Source organism: Trachurus trachurus (genome assembly GCF_905171665.1).
Source record: "Trachurus trachurus genome assembly, chromosome: 18".
Lineage (NCBI taxonomy): Eukaryota > Metazoa > Chordata > Actinopteri > Carangiformes > Carangidae > Trachurus > Trachurus trachurus.
Genome location: NC_139909.1, coordinates 5357720 through 5379704, shown reverse-complemented (window position 1 = coordinate 5379704; position 21985 = coordinate 5357720). Strand labels below are relative to the sequence as shown.

The 21985-nt window shown below is 44.6% G+C and overlaps 2 protein-coding genes across 5 annotated transcripts in view; one reads left to right on the top strand and one right to left on the bottom strand.

The window, feature by feature from the left end:
- Positions 1–21985, top strand: part of LOC311001710 (butyrophilin subfamily 3 member A2-like) — a 59857-nt gene that overhangs the window by 33961 nt on the left and 3911 nt on the right. The gene's annotated exons all lie outside the window — the stretch shown is intronic.
- LOC311002096 (uncharacterized protein) lies at positions 2207–14393 on the bottom strand. 3 transcript variants are annotated; one of them, XM_083993322.1, is made up of 6 exons: positions 14073–14393; positions 11167–11937; positions 9722–10876; positions 7879–8843; positions 6030–6167; positions 2207–5298 (listed from the first exon to the last, which is right to left on the bottom strand). In XM_083993322.1, exons 1-6 carry the CDS (start codon positions 14148–14150, stop codon positions 3030–3032), a joined length of 5376 nt encoding a protein of 1791 aa, XP_083849448.1. In that variant the 5' UTR covers positions 14151–14393; the 3' UTR covers positions 2207–3029. The 3 variants fall into 3 exon arrangements, with proteins under 3 accessions (XP_083849448.1, XP_083849449.1, XP_083849450.1); XM_083993323.1 differs by having other exon boundaries at positions 6030–6164; XM_083993324.1 differs by having other exon boundaries at positions 7879–8834.

Here is a 21985-nt window from a genome sequence, read left to right as displayed (position 1 = left end):
GCGTGGCCTGAGCGAAAAGAAAAGCGGGGAGGGAAGAGGCGGTGGAGGTGGCACTTTTCTCTCAGCAGAGAGAGTTTCAAGCCATTAATTTTGACACAAACAGCTGTGACGTAAATGATTGATGTTTATCGTACTGTGTCATAAATCTGCAGATAAACAGGTTCAATTAAATCAAACAAACAAACAAACAGCCAACCGAAAGCAGATGAAAAAGTTTCAGAAAACACCGCAGAGAACAAGCTTAAGAGGATAAAGGGTTAGGTTTAATGTAAGGGTCCTCTTGTTTTAATAATATACATTTCTGCCAAAATGCAATTTACTAATCATAGTAATTATTCGTAATATGGAGACTGTTCACTTAAGTGTAACATTTAGTGTTTTAGTCAGGGTAATTCTTTTTCTACTATTAACCATACATGAAAAATTAAGTTTTAGATATTAAATCAATAACACAGGACTTATAACTGGATTATATGGAAAGGATTTTATTAGGGAAATGTATATTTTCTGTATAATTAGTGACAAACAGCCTAACTGTCTAGAATCTTGAATAAGAAGATATTAAAGCCAAGTTTGAGGCGACTGTAGCTTTGCGACATGGAGTTGATCCCGCAGGAAGATGGTGAATCATAGTCATGAAGGGATGAATATGGCATTCAGACCATAATTGATTGGTATTAAGAAGAAAAAAAACACCTTGGGCTGTTCACACAAGGAAGGTTGTGTTGTTCAAATTCTGACTCTACTATCAGCAAAAGCCCAGATCAATCAATCTTCAACCATCCAGCTTCGGTCGGTGGTGAGATTTCTGTCCTTGGTGATGTTGTCTCTGCTGTTGTAGACCATCTACCTCAAGTTTTGTTGTTCACTCTTGTCTCACTAGTTGTGATGAGTGGTTATCTAAGTGACTGTAGCCCTCAGCTCCAGTCAATCTGCCCATTCTGCTCTGAAGATCTACTGCTCTTTTTTTTTTCTAGGTTTAGTTTTACGTTTTATAATTCGTTGCCTTTTTCTGGTCTTCCCTTGTATTATCATTTTCATACCATCCGCTGTTTCCAACCTCCTACGTCCTCTCTTTCACTTAATCTGACCGCCAGAGTCAGGACTTGGCACTGATCCACCACAGACCGTGTGTGTTTAACAGCCATTTAATCGGACCCTGATAGTCTTAATTAGTGTGGGAGCGCCTCCCTGTCGCTCCCCAGAGACTCATTATCCCTCCTCATTTTCCCTCCTCCGTGGGCGAGAGGAGAGGAGGTGACAGAGTCGCAGCGCAGGAGGCGACAAAGTGAAGGATGTGGAAGAGGAGAGAGGGGAAGGAGAGAAGGGAAGTGAAGGCTTCGCGCCCCAAGGGCTCTGTGGGCTCCATCTGGTGGTGAGAAGCCCCAACTGTACTTAAAATCCTCAAGTTTAAGTGTTACCAAAAGAAAGCTGCTGATTCTAAGTTACTTTTACATCGTCCAAAAAAACGTGTCCTGAGAAGTTTCAGTTATCCGTGGCTTCCCTGAGTTACAGGGGGTCTCGGCGTAGCAGTGCATGACAATATGACGGTTGCAAATGGATACCAACTGTCTTCGTAACAAAAAGACACACCAAAAAACATCCAAATACCTCCAAGCTGCTCGTATGTAATGTCCGTCTTGTATTGAAGCCCCGAAATGCTAAATTGTCCCGAAAAAAATGAAACAAGTCTATAATTCAAGCTTGTTTGTAGCAGAAGCTTCTCGAAGCTCCTCTTCCCGGTTCGTCAAATTTGGATGAACCAGGGTCTGTCCTCTTCCCAGTTCGTCCAAATATGACGAACCGGGAAGAGGAGCTTCCAGATATTTGGATGTTTTTTGGTGTGTCTTTTTGTTACGAAGACCGTTGGTATCCATTCGCAACCGTTATATGGACATGCACTGCTACGCCGAGACCCCCTGTAACTCAGAGAAGCCACGGAGGACTCTGAAACTTCTCCCAGCCCTTAGTCCACATGATGATGAAATTTCAATTTTGGGTTAACTATCCCTTTAATTTGCAAATTTCTAAGATACCTTCTTGCTCTTTTGTGCTGTTGGGGATCACCGGACATGTGAACTCATGTCATTATTTAATTGATAAAAGCCGACCTTGTTTTTTTCTTCACATTTTGTGGCTTCAAGAGACTCAAGGAACCAAAACACCATCTGACTTTCTGACCAAACCTTTATTCAGGAGTCTTTTACCCCATTAGGTTTTTCCTACAGAACATGTAAACACACATATTCACTCATTTACATGATGACCAGACCAGGGTGAAGCTGTAGCTTTGTCTCATTATTATTCAAGGATATTTCTTAGCGTGTCAAACTTCTCCATCATTATTATTATTTTTTCAGCAGATGTTTTCTTTTTTAACCTTGTCCTCAAATTGTTATATTTATATCACTTTAACTCAAAATTCCCCATTTCATTTCAGACTACAGCTACTGTTTTATACAACATGAGACTGAGCTGTGAATGACTGGCAGGGGGTAGCGTGGCTCAATGTTTCCCGAGAGACTGGTGAAAAATGGCATGAGACACAACCTCTATGCTTGCTTTAAGGTGAGCTTAAATATTTCCATGTGACTTGTGCATCATCTGGGGCTGGGACCAGTCAGTTATCACTTATTGTGAGGATAAAAAATTAATTCTAGTTAAGTTGTGAAGACTACATTTTACCTCTCCACTCTTTGAAACGGTTATTAAATCCACAATTATATTTATAAATATAAATATTTTAAATTAAAACCATTTATCAATACCAATATCAAATGTATTCATTGAAGTTTCTCTTTTTCCCAGCCCCATGGAAAACAAATCTCATGTTAAAAAAATAATTGGCTGACAGTGGCGCAAACTTAACCACCAAGATGAAATGGGCAGAAAGGGGGTAAATTTCAAATTAAACACAATCAATCATAAAAACAATTAAACAAAAAAGACGGATAAAAAAAAAATAAAACAATAAAGTGTTCTTTCTTTACATCTTCAACACTTATTCACTTTTCTTTTCTTTGTGTGTCCTACGTGGCTGAATGTGTGTGTGTGGCAAAAACACTGCTGGTCGAACGTTCATCAATGGGCGACTGTAAGTCCGACTGGTTCTCGTTGGACTCGGAGAAAGGCGTCATGTGATTGTCTGCGTGCAGCGGGAAGTCTCTCCGAGAGCTTTTGGAGTGAGCGTCGATGGGTGGCTTAGTAGATTCACACTGAGAGTCTGTGGCGCTGTTGTGTTTGGAGTTAGTGTCAGCGGGGAACTGCGGTTTGGCGCCGGGGTCAAAGTGGTTGTGATGTTTCAAGTCCGAGTGGAAGTCAACGGTCGGTTCGGCTCGGGAACTGCACTTCCTGTGTGGCGTGGAAGAAGGGGGTAAGGCTGTGTGGTTGGTTGAGAGTCCGTCGAACATTGCGTTGACAATACGCGAAGAATGCAAATTAATGGGTGGCTGGTGGTGACCATGAGGCGATCTATCCTTGTGATTGACTATCGATGCGTTGGCATCGGTCGGTCCTTCTGAAGCTGCGCTGGAAGAGTGAAGAAGGTCAAGGGAAGTAGATTTGTGACTTTGAGGACGATGCAAGTCGTTGGTAGCTGTTGTTGGCACAGAGTTAAACATAAGCCTTTGCGATGGGTGTTCTCTTTTACTGGAAGAGAGGGAGTCGACGGGCGAGAATGGATATTGAGTCCTGGAATCAAAGGGTGAAATGTCGTTAGAATTGACTCCTGAGAAAACACCACTACCCGCCGGCGTGCTTCCAGCAGAAACACCGCTGGAAAGATGGAGGTTAACAGGTGCTGCCTGACAGGAATTCAGGATTAAAGTCTCATTCCCGTAACCTCCGGAGGTAGAGTCAGTCCGAGCTTGTTTCTCTTTGGACCAGCCAGTCTCGGCCGAATGGAAATCAAAATGAGATGGGATGGGATTCACAGGATGCAAGTTAACGGGTGGTGAAGGCGTTTCCTTCGTGCCATCGCGACTGCTGGAATGTAACTTAGAAGAAGAGTGACGAAGAGAATTCATGAAATCCAGATGTGATGGTGAGCGATCTGCACTTCTGGTGGTGTGAGTGTTTCCAGACCCAGAAGAAGATGAATCGATATCAATGGGAGTCGAATTGTGACTCGTGGAATAAATCTCAGCGGTTAATGCTCTGACTTGAGAAGGATCGGCTAGATGAGAGTCAACGGTTGCTAAACGACAGGAAGAAGAAGAAGAAGCCTTGTTAGAGCTGCTAGTAGTAGAGCTAGCTAAAGCGCTCACGAAAGGTTTCTTGAGCGTCGAAATGGGCGGGATGGCCTGGTGATCTTTGGGCATCTTGGGACACAAAGGAGAATCAACGGGGCGATTCGGATCGAGGTCAACGGGATTATTTACACCAACTGGGTCGATGTCAATGGAGGCGTGAGGCGAGGGAAGGCGTGGACTCCCAGCGTCTTTGTGTTTCAACGGGGGCGGAGTGTTTCTGTTGTGTGATCGAACGGGACTGGCCTTCTTCAGGAGCGGCGGTATGTCCACGCCGTCCCGCCTTACAAGGCGCTCCTTCATCAGCTGCCGAAGAGAAGAAGGCGGCGGCGGCGAAGGGGTTGACCTCTGATTCTTCTTGCCCCTGACATCATTCGAGTGTCGCTCTTTGTCGGGCAAATCGGCAACAGAATTTCTCATTTCGGCCAACCAGGCGCTCTGGTTTGATCGAGCCCGACCGAGCGCCAAGCACGGGTCCTGAAAACGCTTTTTCCTTTGTGTGTCGGGCGAGTAACGGTCCTCAAAGTTCAAAGGAGGGTCACATTTGGGCGCAGAAATATCCTTCAGATCGTTGAGGATGGTTGCTAGCAGACAGCTGTCCGAGGTTGAACTTGAAACCGGGCCAGAAACACTCCCCGCTTCTATTGGATTCGTCTTTGTATCGACCTCTCTGGTTGTTGGTCCTTGCGAGCTAGAGGACCGCCCTTTCTCATCGCTCCACGCCAGCAGCGAATCGCTCTCTTCGATGTTTTCAACGTCCACGTCGTCGCTGTTGTCGCTGTTATCGATGGCGATGGGACCACCCGACCGTCCCGCCGGCTCGGTCTCCGACCCGTCGGATCCCCGGTCCAGGATATCGACGGGAAGCTCGCCGATTTCGCCGTCCAAAGCCCCGCCCACGCCGGCTGAATGCACCAGCGGGAGAGGAGGAAGGTCGGAGAAGTCGACGGTTTGCTGGCTGCTGAGCGGACTGCTGCTGCCGCTGCTGATGTTTTTGTTGTTGACGTCGTCGTGGCTGCTGTCGCTATCGAGGGTGATGATGACCGGAGAACTGAAGCAGAAAACAAGCAAAGACAGTGAGTTAATAAAGTTTAATAACCATTGAATCTCTGACATTCATCCAATCAAGACCCAAAACAGACAGTTCTTGCTGAATAAGGACATTTTCTAACTGTGAGCAAACTGTAGTCTTACCTCATTATGGTAAGACTACAGTTTGCTCAGTGACTGACAGATAAGTCAACTTTAAGTTCTGTTTATGTTTTTTTTGTTGGTTGTTATCATTTTGTTTCTTTTGTTTTGTATGTTTTATGGCAAGAATGTTACTCAGTGACAGATTACTTGGAAAATTAGATATTAAGTGAGGGGCAGGCAATATAAGATGTATCTTCTCCCTGCTCCCTTCCAACCAATGGAAGAAATGTTGTGATGATATTGTCAAATTGTGAAATTGCCTTGGTTGGAATAAATAAAAAGAAAGAAAGAAAGAAAGAAAGAAAGGTGACAGTAAATCATTAACAAGATATCAAAATCTTCTTTATGCGATACTAAAATATATATATATATATATATATAAAAAGCTCTAATGAATTAATTTGTGAAAACATGTAGTGGTGTGGACTTTTTCCTCTTCTTGGTGGTTGACTGCCCCCTGCTGGATGTTTTTAACAACTGCTGAAGTCTCAACAGTAAATGATGACCATGCTTGATTCCAAGTCAAGTCATCACAAACTGATCAGTAGTTGTTTTTTTTATGTTTTACTGCATAAAATGTTGTTATACCTGTTGTGCGGCGTCTTGCGGTGGCGTTTCCTGCGCCGCTTGCGGGCGGGTGGTTGCGTGGCGTCGCATGGCGAGATGGTTCCCTCGTAGATGATCTCCACGCTGGGACTTCGGTCTTCTCTGGACCTCTTCCCACTGCTGGACAAAACGTAGAGAGAGAGAGAGAGAGAGAGAAAAAAATGGGGAAATGAGGATTTGTGGTTTGAAAAAAATCAACCCACAATCAATCGTTTAACCTTTGACGAAATTCACTTGTTCATGAAATTTGACCTTATTGTTTGCTTATTGTCAGATAGTGGAGCACAGAGTTCAAACCAGACACAGTGAAGCAGCATTTAGTTGTTAATGCTGCACACAACTGGAACAAACTACCAGCAGAACTGAAATCAGCCCCAACTGTAAACACTTTTTAATCCAGGTTAAAAACATTTCTCTTTTCATGTTGAGCTCTTTTAAAGAACTTTAAATCTTAATCTTGGATTTGCACTGTAAGTCCGCTTTGATTGTTTTAATACACCGTAAAACACCAAATAAGGGCCCGGGCGTTTATTTGCTTAAATCGCTCAAATCAACCGGCGTTTATTAGGGACCTGCGTTTATTTGGGACCTGCGTTTATTAATAGTGTTCAACCTGGACCTACTTCTGGGGAAAGAGGCTTCACTCTGTGGCGGCAGGCGGCGGTGGAATGATACGTGCGTTTCTCAAGGCATTACTGTAAATACGGCCAGGGCGGACTTGTTCTCTCTCTCGCTGACCTCCGCGGTCCTGGCCCGCACAGTTACCACGGTCCTCCGCCCTCTCTGATCCGCCGCAAGTTGCAAAAACCCTGTGGACGCCCAGTCTCTCCACTCCTCTCCCACACTTCAGCACCTGTGTTGGCTCGCACCACCGTCCTTTTTTTTTTTTTTCTTTGATTGAATGAATGAAGTAGGCCTATAACTAATAATAATGCAACGTATAGCCTAACTAAATACGCGTATGAGTAGAGAGAGAACAGTAGGCTGTTTACGCTACTTTTAAAAGTCATAAACGAGGAGCGAGCCGAGCCGACACTGTGCAGCCCAGGACAGGTGCTGAAGTGCGGATGAGAGGAGTGGACAGACCGGGCAGGAGCAACCAGCTGACGTCTCGTCGGTCCTCGGCCGTCTTTAACGTCACGAGACAGCCGCTATATTTGCATAGAATATTTTTTGGCAAACAGAAAAACAATGTTTGACCCGGCGTTTATTTGGGATGGGCGTTTAATATAAAAAATATTTTGCTACACCCGGCGGTTAATTGGGACCGGCGGCAATTTGGGACTCGGCCATTATTTGAAGTTTTACGGCAAATCAACATTTCATGCTGCAAAATCATAATTTATGCTCCATTTTAGTCTAGGTTTTATTTTATTAGGCTATAAATTATTTTTCTCTCTTTTTTCTGTACTTTCTTTTATTCTTGTTTGGGTTTTATTTAAAACATTTTAAAATTGTCTGTTTTTATGTTGTTTTTTTCCATTTCTTACGGTTTATCCTGTTACATGCAGCGTCTGTTGTCTGTCTGACGTCTGCCCGATTTCACGTGAATGCAACATCAAGAATACGTTCCGATATGCAACCGCATCGCGAGATGGGGGGAATTCCTACACATTATACCTTTAAAAAATGTTCTCAATTGTCTGTTTTTATGTTGTTGTTTTTTTACTGTTAAATGTTTTGTTTTTTGCCTTGCCGATTGTTACTTCACTATCCATCTATCTATCTATCTATCTATCTATCTATCTATCTATCAATCAAACAGGAAGTGGCAATGATGAGTAACGGATCAAAGAGAAAGTAAAAGAAAACGATGAATGAATCCTCTCACCTCTCGCCACAGTAACTACTCTCCCTCCTGTGTCGCTCCTTCTTCCTCCCTCCATCTCTTCCTCTCCTCCTCCTCCTCCTCTTCTCCTTCTCCTTCTCCTTCTCCCCCCTCTCCCTCCTCTTCTCCTTGCGCTGCGTCGCCGCCATAGTCGTCGTCGTGGCGCCGCTGCTCGGCCTCCACGTCGGGTCCTTGTCGTGGCTGTCCAGATGCCGACTCTTGTACTTTCTTTTCCCGCCCGGTTTCTCCTTGTGGTGGTTACCGCCGCCGCCGCCGTTGCCCGTTGGCGAGAGCGACGATGGCGTCGGCGGCGTCTGCGGTGGCGGCTGTGGCGAGGAGGAGCACAGCGGCGAGGAGGAGGAGTTAGAGGAGGAGGAGGAGGAGTTAGAGCGGGATGGCGAGGAGAGGGAGGAGGCGAAGGACGGGCAGTGGTATTCCCAGCTCGAGTCCAGCGGGCTCGGCAGCGGCGGCGAACCGGACTCGACGCTGGAGTAACACGGCGACGGGGACGAGTGGGAGCGGCGGCGGCGCATCATGGCGGGATAAATGGACCGGTTCGGGTTGTACAAGACGCCGCTCCTCTCTCCTCCTTTCCTCCTCGTCGTCGTCTTCTTTTTCTTTGTCTTCTTCGTCTTCGTTGTCGTCGTCTTCGTTTCCTCGGCGCCGCTGCACTGCTTCCCATCTAGCCAGCTCTCCTCCTGCTGCCGCCGCCGCTCCCGCCGTAGTTCGCCCGGCGAGCTGAGCGTGCACACCGACATCGACGACTCCCGGCTTCTTCCCGAGCTCACCGACCACGAGCGTGCACGACGGTGGCAGGGTTCATCCGCCGCTGCCTCGCCACCACCGCCGTCGCCGTCGTCGTTCGCCTCCTTCGCCTTGTCGTTCTGCTGCTCCTCTCGGAGGAAGGCGCCGGATGTGGAGGGAGGGATTGTGGGTAAAAGGGAGAGGGGGAGGGGCTTCTCCGCCATCTGCAATGGTGAAAAGTTGAGGACAAGTTGAGTCAATGCTGCGTTACTTTTCTCAATGTGGAAAACATTACAGTTCAGAAATCAGTAGCTATATCACTATACTTTTATTAATGTTTTTTTTGTTAACATTAATAAAACTCAAGAACCTGTCACACAAGCATCTCCATGTTGCCCCTGTGTGATGATCAGGGACAGCTCAGGTCAGACAGAGAGCTTTGAGGTTGAAGTTTACTAATGAATGTTGTAATAGACTGTGACCACACGTCAGCTGTTCTCAGCTCCATCGCGACAAGCGTTTTTTTTTTTTTTTTAATAGCTCCGCGGTATCGACCCGACTGAAACACGGGAGGACACACTGTATCAAAGCTTGGTCGCTGAGGCAGCGGGTTGGTTTGAGCTGCGTTGTACAGTACTTTGAAACTGATCAGTGTCGGCCACGTCTTTCCACCTATTGGCTTCCTTCACCTACACCAAACAGTAGGAGAGACACAGCCCGAGACCGCGTACCGGAGGGAGAAGCAGGTTGGAAAAAAAGCGCGTCGCACCGAATGTGCGCTGCTACGGCGTCGCCTTGGCGTGCATGACGCGCGTCTACCTGTGCGGAAAAGACGCAGCATTTGAACGGCCCCGTTGTACACAAGCTTTAATCAAGGCGGCAGGCAGGGGGGGGGGGGGGGGGGGGAACTGCTTATGTTAAACAGCGTGCAAAACGGTGCATGTACTGATGCGACTGAATGTAATTTTCTATTCGCACTGGAAATGATCAACTCGCAAATGCGAGCAAAACAGTCGCACTGTCGAGCCCCGACGGTATTTAGGAATCTTTACGATTAATTAATTATGGCGAACAAACAAAACAAATAAAACATCATCTTCACCTCCTCTTTCTCCGTTTTCTCCGTTTTCTCCTTCTTCTCCTCCTCCTCTTCCTCGGTGTCGGACGAGAGCTGCACCAGCTCCGGCGTCCGCTCGGCGATCGGCTTCTTGTATCCGACGATCAGACACTCCTCTTCTCCTCCTCCGTCGTCCTCGCGCTTCTTCTTCTTCTCCGCCGCCGCCACCGCTGCTGCCTCCTCATTGGTCGGCTCGTCGTCGGCGCCGAACGACAGCGAGGCGATCGAACACGAAGGCTCGGCGGCGGTGGAGTAGGAGGGACCGGGCGTTTCGTCGTCCCAAGCGGAAAGGCTCAAGTTGCTTCCAGTTTGAATGACGTCATCGAAACCGCTCGCCGCCGCCGCCGCCGCCGCCGCCCGTCCTTCTCGCGCCGCCCGACGCTCCTCCTCCTCCTCCTCCTCCTCTTCCTCCGATATGGCGATGACGGAGCTGCTGTCCGAGGGGCTGTTGCTTGTTGCGTCCAGCTCCAGCGCTGCTGCGGCGTTGGCGGTGGCCGGCGGCGGCTCGTACACGGCCTGCAGGTCGTAGCTCTCTAAGTTGAGCGGCGAGCGCGCGAAGCTGACGAGCTCGTGCAGGAAGTGGTCGGTGCGAGCCAATAGGAACGGCCGCAGCTCCTCCTCCACGGTGGGCGTGTCCTCCAGGCCGTGGCGGGCGAGACGCGCCATGATGATGCGCTGCACGATGTCGACCAGCGTGCCGTGGGCGCCGTACAGCACCGTGAGCTCGCGCCGCAGCCACGGGCGCAGTCTGTTCAGGTGCGTGGGGTTGCGGCGGAAGCTTTCCGCCGTGATGTCGCGATGCTGCTGCTGCTGCTGTTGCCCCTGGTTATCGGCAGCAACGACGCCGACGCGGACCCGCACGCCGCAGCGGTAGAGGGCGCGGCGGAACGCCACGGTCTCCCGCTCCCGCAGCCGCCGCACGGTTCCTCCTTCCCGCTGCAGCCGCTGCCGCGCCGCCAGACGGGTCATGAGCCGCCGCGACGCCCGGTCGTTGGGCGCCGCCGAGCCGCCGCCGATGCCGCCGCCGCCGAGGCCTGTCAGTCCTTCAAATATGACGCCGCGCTCCGCCAGATCCGCCCTGTGGCCGCCTCTCGTCCTCTGCTGCTCCAGGACGTCGCCGTCCACGCCGCCGTCGTCGTCCTATGGGACAAAAATTGCAGAAAAAGTTAAATATTTTAAAAAGTATAAATAGTTGAAAATAGAAAAGATATAGCCATATTGTCCTGAAAAAGCTGCACGTTTTGATATGAATTAGGGATGGGAACGACACGGGATTTGGAAAATCGATTGTCGAGGCCCATGTGCTAATATGAATTGTTGAAAAAGCAGATGAATGAAGAACGAGTTAAACGACAAAAAAGAGCGGAAGACGTAAGAATAATAATAAGTTTAAAGAAATAAAATGGCCTAACAGAATAACAATACTGTACCGCAACGGGAGAGACGTCGCCGTGGAGAGGAAGATGCGGGAGAGGAAGAGGAGGAGAGTCGAGGTACCACTCCCACACGCCCGTCCGCCGCGCGCCGCCGCCGTTTCGTCCTCCCCGCTCCCTCCTCCGCCTCCTCGTGGTCGCCGCCATCCCCGTCGACTCGCCGCCGCCGTCGGCCGCCCGGTGCCTCCTCAGCATCAGCCTCATCTGGTGGTCGCTCCGCGCGGCCGACGCCATGGCGGCCACCATGGCGACGGTGGCGGCCACGCTGCTGCTGTTGGCGGGCGGCGGCCGCAGCGTGTACTCCTTGAAGTCGTCCTCGGCGCGGACCGAGTGCAGGATGGAGGCGAACGGCTGCTTGCAGAGCGGACACTCGGCCTTGTTGTGCGACCACTCCTGGATGCACGGGAAGCAGAAGCGGTGCAGGCAGCGGTCCAGGTACGCCAGGTTGTTGAACCGGTCCAGGCAGATCGGACACTTCGAGTCCGGCGACGTCTCCTCCGCCGCCACCACCGCCGCCCGCGCAGAGGATGTGGGTGGCGAGGCGGCGGCGGCGGTAGCGGCAGCAGCGGCAGCGGCGGTAGCGGTAGCTGTCGTTGAGGTGTTGCTGTTGCTGTTGGCGTTTTTCCTCCGGCTGCTGCTACGCCCGCTGCTCTCTCGACTCCTCGGCTCCTCTTCCTCCTCTGCCGCCGCAGCAGCAGCAGCAGCAGCCGCAGCAGCTGCGCCATCACGGCGACGCACACGCAGCTTCATACGCGTGGGCGCCATCACCTGTGAGAAGAGCAGAAAGCGACCGTTAGGGCTGGGCCAAAAAATCAATTTTTATATTAATCGCGAAATTTTTTTTTTTGGGAAGACCAATCTTTATTGTACGATCATGTATTCTGTGCCATTACACTCGACAAAATCAAACCGGCCTGTTGTGTTCGTTTGTTCACATAGATATCTATGTGAAAAAAAAACAATACACACATCACATCAGTTTGTCTGTTGTGTTCGTTTGTTCACATAGATATCTATGTGAACAAACGAACACAAACGAACACAACAGACAAACTGATGTGATGTGTGTATTGTTTTTTGTAAATATGACTTATGATGTATTGTCAAGTGTTTGGTTCAACCTGCTCTTGTTTAAGGAAAGAAAATCACAACAATTGAAATATAAAATCGCAATACTTGGTAAAAAATCGAATCGCAATACTTGTTTAATCAGAATCGCAATTTAAATCGAATCGGGACCCAAAAATCGTTAGAGAATCAAATCGGCACAAAAGCATATCGGCCCGGCCCTAGCGACCGTGAGTTGTTGAGATCTCTGAATCAAACCATGACCTTGTTTCTTATTCACACAAATATTATAAGATTATATTTTTTATATTTCCACAGTTATGTTTAAAATGAAAACGTCAATTTCCACAGTTTTCATGCACACAGTAAAATCCAATAGTTCTTCATCGTCAAAATGTCTTGACGGTGTTTTGTGTCTATGTGTATGTAAACCGGGGATGGAAATTTAATTTGTGCGTCTGTCTGCGGTATGGTTTGAAAAAAGAAAAAGAAAGAAAAAAAAGAATAATAATAATACCGGTATAAATGGCAACGAGATGTAATTTAAAGGTATAATATGTAGGAATTCCCCCCATCTAGCGGTGCGGTTGCATATCTGAACGTATTCTTGATGTTGCATTCACGTGAAATCGGGCGGACGTCAGACAGACAAGCGTCTATGTAAACAAGTGGTCCGCCAGCACGAGGCAAAACAATACAGGCGTTAATCAGTTAACAAGGTCTCTTTATAAATGGCTCATTGTACCTTTCACATGTGTATTATTCGAGTAGCTTTGGATTGAATCCACAATAACAAGCTACGTTTATACATGGTTGCTACTAGGCCCAGTTTAATATAAAATGTGCAATTTTATACAGCTGGAGGTCCCTTCTCCATTTCCAATCAGTTTGGAGATCCTTGGCCCAATAACCGTTGAAGACCCCTGATTTAAGATTATGTTTTTGTACTGACCATAGAGGATGGAGGAGCGTTGATTTGTGTTCCTCTGTTGGGTTTAAAGGGGTTCCTTCCTTCATGTGCAATAATATGCTAAATTTATTCCTCTTATTCGTTTGTAGTGGATTTAATAATGTGGTTTATGTTTAGGTGTTTTTGTGTAATTGTGTCTCGTGTCGGCTGCAGCACTTTCTGGCCCAAGACAATAAAGTCTGATTATCTGATTCTCATCCTGACACCTGTAATATAACAAATACCAGATTATTTTTGAGTCATTCCCATTCCATGTTTCACCAGTGTTGAAGGAAAAATAGCAAATTTACGGATTGCACATGTGCATGAAGATGAAAAATGTACTTGCACCGGCAGTTTGGAGCCCTACCATCAACATGTTTCTTATTCACACTAATCTCATGAGAAATGGTTTAAAGGGACCTATGAGTAGCCGAGGAGCTTCATCTTTTTTTTTTTTTTTTTTTTATTATTGATTGTTCCTCTGTTGCGTTTAAAGTATCTCAGACCTTTCAGCTGTTCATAAAGAAACAATAATCCCTGACAGTTTTAAACAAATGATGCTTGGATTTGTCTCTTTCTTCTCCTTCCTCTTCCGTTACAAAACAGAAACAACACAGACCTCAGGAATGAACTCCCTAGCTATATATCTGACATTCTATCTACTGCTAGCCGAGCATGCTAACGCCAGAACAAGGCAAGTCTCAGACATTTTTCTCTCTTCTCTCTGCTCGGATCAAACTGCCAAACTGGTCCATCAGTCTTCAGTCTGTCGCTAAACCCCCGTTACTCTGCGATATAAACAGAAAACAACACAAAAATCGCCGCTACAGCGCCTGTTAGCATGCTAGCTAGCCAGGTTAGCTCTTCCCCTCTCCGTAGCTACCTGAGCAGAAGACTTCTCCCTCTCCTCCGGCTTGTTTCTCCTCCTCCCGGCCGAGCTCCGCGCCGTGGTGAGCGGCATCCGCTGTCGGCCTCTCGGGCTCCGTCGCTCTGATCCGTTCAGACCGAAACTCCGCTTAGAAAAACGGACACATTTGTTGTCCTGTCCGGGCGTTTTATATCGCCCGAGACCGAAGCTAGCTACTAACAACCATAGACTGTAACAACTGGAGTGAGAAAGATGCCGCGGTGCATGATGGGAAGCGGAAGTAAGCGTTTCTCTTGGCCCAAAGATCGTAAAACAATAGTGTGATGGCCCACTCGCAACACTACTACGACGGAGGGCCACATTGACAAATAAAAAAAATCACAAACTTCGAGAAAGACTTTATTCTCGTAGTGTTATGGCTTTTTTCTCGTAGAAAATGTATGAATTTATTCTCGTAAATTTACGACTTTATTCTCGTAATGTTATGACTTTTTTCTCGTAGGAAATGTACGAATTTATTCTCGTAAATTTACGACTTTATTCTCGTAATGTTTTTTTTTTGTGATCAACTTTTTATTTTATTTTTTTACTGAAAAACTTAGAAAGGTACAAGTCAATAATACAACAATTTATTCTCGTAATGTTATGACTTTTTTCTCGTAGGAAAATGTACGAATTTATTCTCGTAAATTTACGACTTTATTCTCGTAATGTTATGGCTTTTTTCTCGTAGAAAATGTACGACCTATTTTCGTAAATTTACGACTTTATTCTCATAAATTTACGGAGTATTAGGGCCACATTGACAAATAAAAAAAAAATCACAAACTTCGAGAACGACTTTATTCTCGTAATGTTATGGCTTTTCTTCTCGTAGAAAATGAACGACTTAATCTCGTAAATTTATAACTTTATCCTCGTAAATTTATGACTTTATTCTCGAAGTCTGTGTTTTTTCGTTTTTTCTCAATGTGGCCCTAATACTCAGTCGTACAACGCAACAACTTTATACATGAGAATCGTTGCTTAGTTGTCTTTTTTTTCTGTACTTAAAGGTGTACAGAAAAGAAAACTGAATTTGAGCCCACTCTGGATCATAAAATTAATGTGATAACTCATCTTTCAGACGATGTAGGCCAAACTTTGTGCAAAATTCTATTTTTGAGTAGATCCGGGATGAAAGTGTGTATTTTTTTTTCCGCATTGGATAATGCAGGCGCACGGATTATACGTCAGCCTGTACACGATTCACCAGCCACTGATATTGGATCCGTCATCCGTCATTCAAACGTCTGAGACACGCACACACACACGGAGCTCGGTCTCGCCCCAAGCTTTGAATATCCCGCCCGCTCGATAACGACCAATCAAATTTGTTTTCCTTACAGGGTAAACTCGTGTTGCAGCTCGTGACAACTCGGCGCGACAAACAGGACAAACGGCCATTTCTATACACCGTTAAAGCAGAAGTAAGTGATCCGGTGGTTTTGTCTAACTTCCTGTTAGCAGATGGAGTTAGCAGTCCCCGCCCTCGTCCCTACGTCACCACATTCACGCGCATCCCTTGGCTGCACACACAGAGAGGACCGCCCCTTTATGCCGTTCTCTCTCCTCATTGGATAAAGGTTGTAGGATACAAGGAAAGTTTTCTCCTCGGCTCAGAGCAGAGCAGAGTGACTGACAGACCCGTGTTTCAGACCAAACACTCTAGGCCTATATAAGTGATTGCTGTCGGAAGATATAGGAAGACTTATATTAACACAAACATTCCGCTTACTTTTGCTTTAATTGTTTCCTCTTTATCATAATTTGACTTTTTCTCTCTGAATTTTTTTCAATAAATCCTTTAAAGGGACAACGAGGAGTTTTAGAAAGCATAGCAAAGTGTTTTCATACTACAATTACCATGAGCCTCCGCGTGCACGGTGAAATTCTTGGACCGGTGCAAGACGGACGTCTTGCCAAGAATGTTTTCATTCATCAAGAATTAAAGTCAGAGGTTCAGATACCGTCGTAGTCCCGACCATAAACGGCGATTCGGCTGCGTTATTCTCATGACCCGCCAGGCAGCATCCGCGAAACCGAAAGTAAGGAAACGCTGGTCGGCTCGCCCAGCATTTCCACCACCACTAATAATAACAAAATAACGATAGAGACAAAACGATATATTTATCGAAAATGGACCCATGTGGGTAACGTAGATTCCTCCACATTAATAAGAGACTTTTTTATTGTTGCAGAATTTTTCATTCTGCCGCTGGAGAAACTCCTCGTTGTCCCTTTCAAAAAAAATACAATGGAGTATTCAATTTTGAACAAAGTACAAATAGATCTCAGAAATGCACTGGAGTACAATACTTTGGTACTCTGTCTACATTACTTCTACAGTAATACCGATGCATATTTTAGCCTTATTCCTAAACCAACCCAGTGTTGTGAACAGGCCACCATAGAGTATTTGTGGTTTCTGGGGAAAATAAGCAGAGTGAGACGTCGTCTTCCTGGTTTCCGCTGAGATCGTAACGGCCGTTTCCTCAGTGCTGCCTCCTAACGGCCGTTAGCGAAACATCCACCTTCCCCACGTAGCGCAGCCTGATAAAACTCTCTGTTTTTCGACATTATTTCACACAAATGTTCATAATTTAATATCGAGAGGAGACTGTAGCTTTGTAGGACTGCGGTTTATCACATTATTCATCAAGAAACAGTCATAGTAACCTGCGGTGCGGTCCACACTCCGAAACACAAGATGGCGCCGTTGTCCGTTAGACGAAGGCGCCAAACCGCCGCGTCACTCACAGAGAGGAAGAAGAGGAGGAGGAAGAAGATGAGGAGGAAGCTCACGGTGTAAACAAACAGAATCTGTTTCCTCGGCGGGTTAAATCCTATGTATTATAGGTTAAATCTGGATTAAAACAAGAAGATGGAGACGTTCAGCAGACGAGGACTGGACAGGATCTACTCCGTGGTACTGTAACGTTACTAAAACTCCTCGAAAGACGTTACAGTAACAGTTGATGTTCAGCTGAAGATGAGTTATGTTTACTGTAGGGGAGGTAAAATTAGCTGCTTGTCCTCTGTTAATAATAATACAATGTTATATTTTATGTTATTGTTCAATAAAAGAGAGTATCTGCGCTGCACATGCATGTTTCAGTATTTTTAAGAGACCAAGCTTTCTTTCAGAAGACCTTCATAAGCACATGAGTTCAGTGGAGTCTGTGAGACAAGCTTTTTGTTAAAATGGGCTACAAATAGGGGAGGTAAAATTAGCTGCTTGTAATGAGAATACAATGTTATATTTTATGTTTATTGTTCAATAAAGGAGAGTCAGAAGCCATGTACAGACAAAGACAACCAAACAACATGGGGGAAAATACATATTAAACAAATGCTATATAGAGTTATTGACCATTTGTTTAATATGTATTTTCACTTTATAGACAACATTTACTTGTTGTTTTCCAGTCAAGACAATGCATAGACTGTAGTAGATTTAGAATCAGAATGAAGTACATATCTCAGAACTGCACTTGAGTACAATACTTGGGTGCTTTGTCTCCATTACTGCTAACACCGATACAATATTGATGGAAAATATGATGTGTTCACTTAACTTTGTTAACCATATGTCCTGTTTTGCAGAGAAGTTGTGTGAGAAGGCTTTGTCCAGCATTATGCAGATCCTCCTCCAAGGATCTGCATAATGCTCAGTCAACACCGTCATAAAATGCAGTACCCAAAGACCCAATAAAGTTTAGGCCTAAAACAAATTGAAAAACATTTTATAACGTAGAACTCATATCAAAATCAACGTTTAAGCCCTTTGGAGGCAGCGAGTCTAATGTAAAGAGTTTCTTTTTGACACAATCTTTTGTCAGATATCTCGTCCTCCTTTTGGCAACTGTACATGCTCGATTCCCTGAAAATGTAGGGAAGAGATAGGATGAGCAAGAGCATTAAAATGAACGGTGACTGGATAGTTAGGATCTTGAACTCTCACTGATCCTCTTCTTTTAAACCATGTGCAGTTTTACCTACATACACCTTGTCACAGGGGCTTTTAAGTATGTAGACCACATTTATAGTGTTACATAGTGATAACTTTTGCCAAATGTAGGATGTTTGAAATCAACAGAAAAAAATTGTGGGTATTATTATTACACTGGCCACAACTACCACATGGATAATTGCCATTTCTCAGAGGTGATAAGAGGATCTGACTTGGATATTATTGTTCAATAATATAGTTGTATTATAAACACAGTTATAAATTCAGACAGAAAGAGTCAATTAAAATCAACTTGGTGATTCTGAGATAGAATTTTTTTTAAATTTAAGATAAACTAAAAGTTTGCTCAGATGAGTTATAATGTAAGAGATTAATAATTGTATTATCTTGTATTTAGTTGATTCGTCGATCAAAAGAAATCTTATAACAAGCTGTTTTCACTTTACATGTTTAACTCATGTTTCCATCAAACCAACCAAACATCTGATTGCTCCAATGTCATAAAATAAAATAAAAGAATTCCCTGCTTTTCTTTGAGAAAAAAAAGAAAAAAAATCATATTTATGGGTAAAACGTGCAAAATAAGACATAAGAAGATGATGTCTCAATAAATCATAATGGATATTTTTGTTTTACTGGCTAATAAAGCATTAAGCAGCAGATTAACAAGGGATTGAAATAATCATAAATTGCAACTGTAAACTCATTAACAATGACCAATCCGGAGACTTTGACCTACACATCTGTATTGTCATGAGATAAATGCAGGGGTGCAGATCCGATGTCAGGATTGGGGGGGACACAAAAGTGATTTTTTTTTTTTTTTTTTTTTTGCCCGTATGCAACTCATACCATGCCACCATAAATCACAACTTGGCAGAGGCTCAGCATATCATTCAAAAAGTCCTGCACAGGGAATCATTTATTGTCCTAAACCATGCAGGGGTTCTCAACTAGTCTCACTCTGGGACCCACATTTTCCCATGGTCATTAAGTCGCGACCCACTTTTATAGAATTCAAACCAAGAATTTTTTTTTTAAGCCTTTAAAAACTCATTTTGCTTTTTATTGAGCAAATAATATCAAACTGCACAAAATGGAGACCAACAAAACAATATATGTGACTTCTAATGCATCTCTGCATTCAGAGCATATTCGCAAAAGTGAATAAATATCAAGTTGCACAAAATAAAGACCCACAAAACAAAACAAGATTCACTGCATTCAGGCCACATTAATAAGAAACTGATATCTTTGCATTCAGAGCAAATAATAAGAAACTGAGGAGGACCATTACAACTGCATGTGTTCACGTGTCTCGTGTGCCTTTCAAAATAAGTTATTTTTCAAAATAAAAGACATGTCCAACATCAGATGTGCATTAAATATTATTTACTTTTTTGACCAGCTGTCCGCGACCCATCCAGAACAGGTCCGCGACCCACTTTTGGGTCCCGACCCACCAGTTGAGAACCACTGTCCTAAACAATCGACAACGCATATCACTGCTGTTATATTAGTAAATTAGAATTTAAAGGGTCTCAGACATGTAATGTCTGTACTCACGTTCTTATCTTTCACCTCCCACCGACCTTCCCAGATCCCCAATTCTTCTCACCATCTTCCTTTTCTCGGGACTACTTTATACATGATTAATTGATATGGATGAATATCAAAATATGAAGCCCTAAGATTGAGGGGGTCGTTTCTTTAAAGCCTGCTGATGTCATCAGCGTCTGTGTAGAAACTACCCATTCATTTGCATCGTAGTGGAGGAGACTAGAGGTGGAATGTGGAGTCACAAATACATTTGTCAAATATTATGTTCCACCATTTCAACCATTTCTTTTTAGATGTGAATCTAAAATGTGAAGAATGTGAAGACTGAAAATACATTTGTTCAATTTTGAATAATTTGGGGTATTTTTATTGGGGGGGGACAATTCATGTTTTTCAGAAATTGGGGGGGACATGTCCCCCCCCGGGATCTGCACCCATGGATAAATGGGTATTTTATTGGTTATATTTCATATAAATCACCAATTAACAGTTGAATTAATCTCTCTTCTGTCCTTGTCTGTCATCTCTCAGGTGCTGCTGGCGGTGGTGGTCTTGTCGTGGTCGTACGTCATCTACGGCAGCAGGATCGCAGCTCATTGGCTGCTGGAGAAGAGGACGGCCGCGCTGCAGCAGGACTGACGGGGCCGAGGCCGAGGCTGCTGTCAGTGCTGCAGGTCAGAGGTCAGAGGTCAGAGGTCAGTGTGTTGGTCGGTCGGTGCACAAACTACACACAAAAAGAGTTGTGTTTTGTATAAAAGCTTGATGATGTCACTTGAACGCCACTAGAGGTCGCCGTGTGAACTGAAACCTGCTGCTGCTGCTGCTGACCTGGTTTCAGAATAAGAGCTTCCATCTATTCACTACTAAAATAAAGTTTTAAAAAAATAGACAAATATTTTTTGTATTACAAGTTTTGTCAAATTTTATGTTTAAATATGTAAATGAGGCAATATCTAATGAAATATGCGCTAATTTGCATACATTTCCAGAACTGAAATCTGAACAATGGATAAAGCTACTTTCAAAATTCTTGTTTTATTGTGTTGACATATTAGAGTCAGAAGTTTTTAAAGAGGAGGATTTTGGATATCTCTTTTTATCACTCTGTAAATGAGAAAATACTGTCACCAGCCCTAAAAAAAAATCAAATTTCGCCATGTTTTTAGGAATAAAATGTTGTATAAATCAGGCTGTGAATGATATATCAACAATCCCCTCTGTAAAAACCTTCAGAATATAGACAGGGATCAAAGTGGAAGGTTTGGTGTCTGTAAGTGCTGCTGAAGTGGAGATTTCTAGCTCAGAGTCTGAGTCTGAAAAACTCATTTTGAGAAAACGGCCTTTAAAGACTTGTACTGTAAAATTCTATAGGTGTTAATGTAAATCATACTTTTACGATTGGTTGCAGATACAGAGGAAATGACCATTTTTGGAGCCTACATCATTGTTCAGGAGAGAGAGAGATTTACAATGACACCTGACATGACATGGGTCAGACTAACTTTTGGTGAATTTAGGAGAAATATACTGACGATAGAGACAAAATGAAGTAAAATAACCACCTTAATGTGGATTTTCTACCATTTCTTTAGACTTTTATGAAAGATCAGTGCATGAAAAAACAGTGTTTTTGCCTGTTAGTGTCTCGCCTTAATGTAAAAGGTATTTTCCACCTCTTCTGTCTGTTTTATTAGTTTAACATGAATGTTTTAAGCCTTTAAAGATGTTTTAAAACTCTGTGTCTCTCTGGTTTCAGCCGATTGGACCGTTGAAACCTGAAGCTGCCACAGACTGAGAGACCAGACCAGCGTGTTGACTCGCCTCTGACCCGCCGTTCCTCCAAAAGACTGGTTGGTTTCTGAATGGAAACTCGTTTGGAGACCAACCCGTCGGTCGCCTAATTAATTAATGAATTAAAAACTCTGTGGCATTGTGGGAGAACAACGGCCATGTAACTGCACTAAATACACAACAGGCTGCTGCTCTTCTGCGGGGTCGAGATGTCGGGAGCAAACGAGTCCAAACGCTCCGAGGGGTTCGTGGGAACGTTGTTTTCACTGTCGGCTGTTTGGCAGCTCGAGGTCGGATTGTTAAACTGACGATCAGACTTCAACGTCTCACGGTCTCTAATGTGTTTATTATTAGAAACAAAAAGGCCTCACTGTTCATTTATTGAACCTGCAGCTAAATCACACTTTGTTGTAATGTGTAACTTCTGTCATTTTCTGTGCATTTGATTGATTTCAGCCTCTAATTAGGTTATTTTATTGCTGTTATTTTGTCACCCACATGAAAGATAAACAGAATTTGAAAACTAACTTCTACTAGTTCAGATATTTACTGAAACAACTGGTCA

What these genes read in the sequence shown, in the direction of transcription:
- LOC311002096 (XM_083993322.1), bottom strand. Translation starts at nt 14,150, where the DNA reads ATGCCGCTCACCACGGCGCGGAGCTCGGCCGGGAGGAGGAGAAACAAG. An exon ending in GGGAGAAGTCTTCTGCTCAG is followed by an intron (nt 11,938 to 14,072) that starts GTAGCTACGGAG and finishes CTCTTCTCACAG; the next exon opens with GTGATGGCGCCCACGCGTAT. An exon ending in CGCAAGACGCCGCACAACAG is followed by an intron (nt 5,299 to 6,029) that starts GTATAACAACAT and finishes TTTCTGCTTCAG; the next exon opens with TTCTCCGGTCATCATCACCC.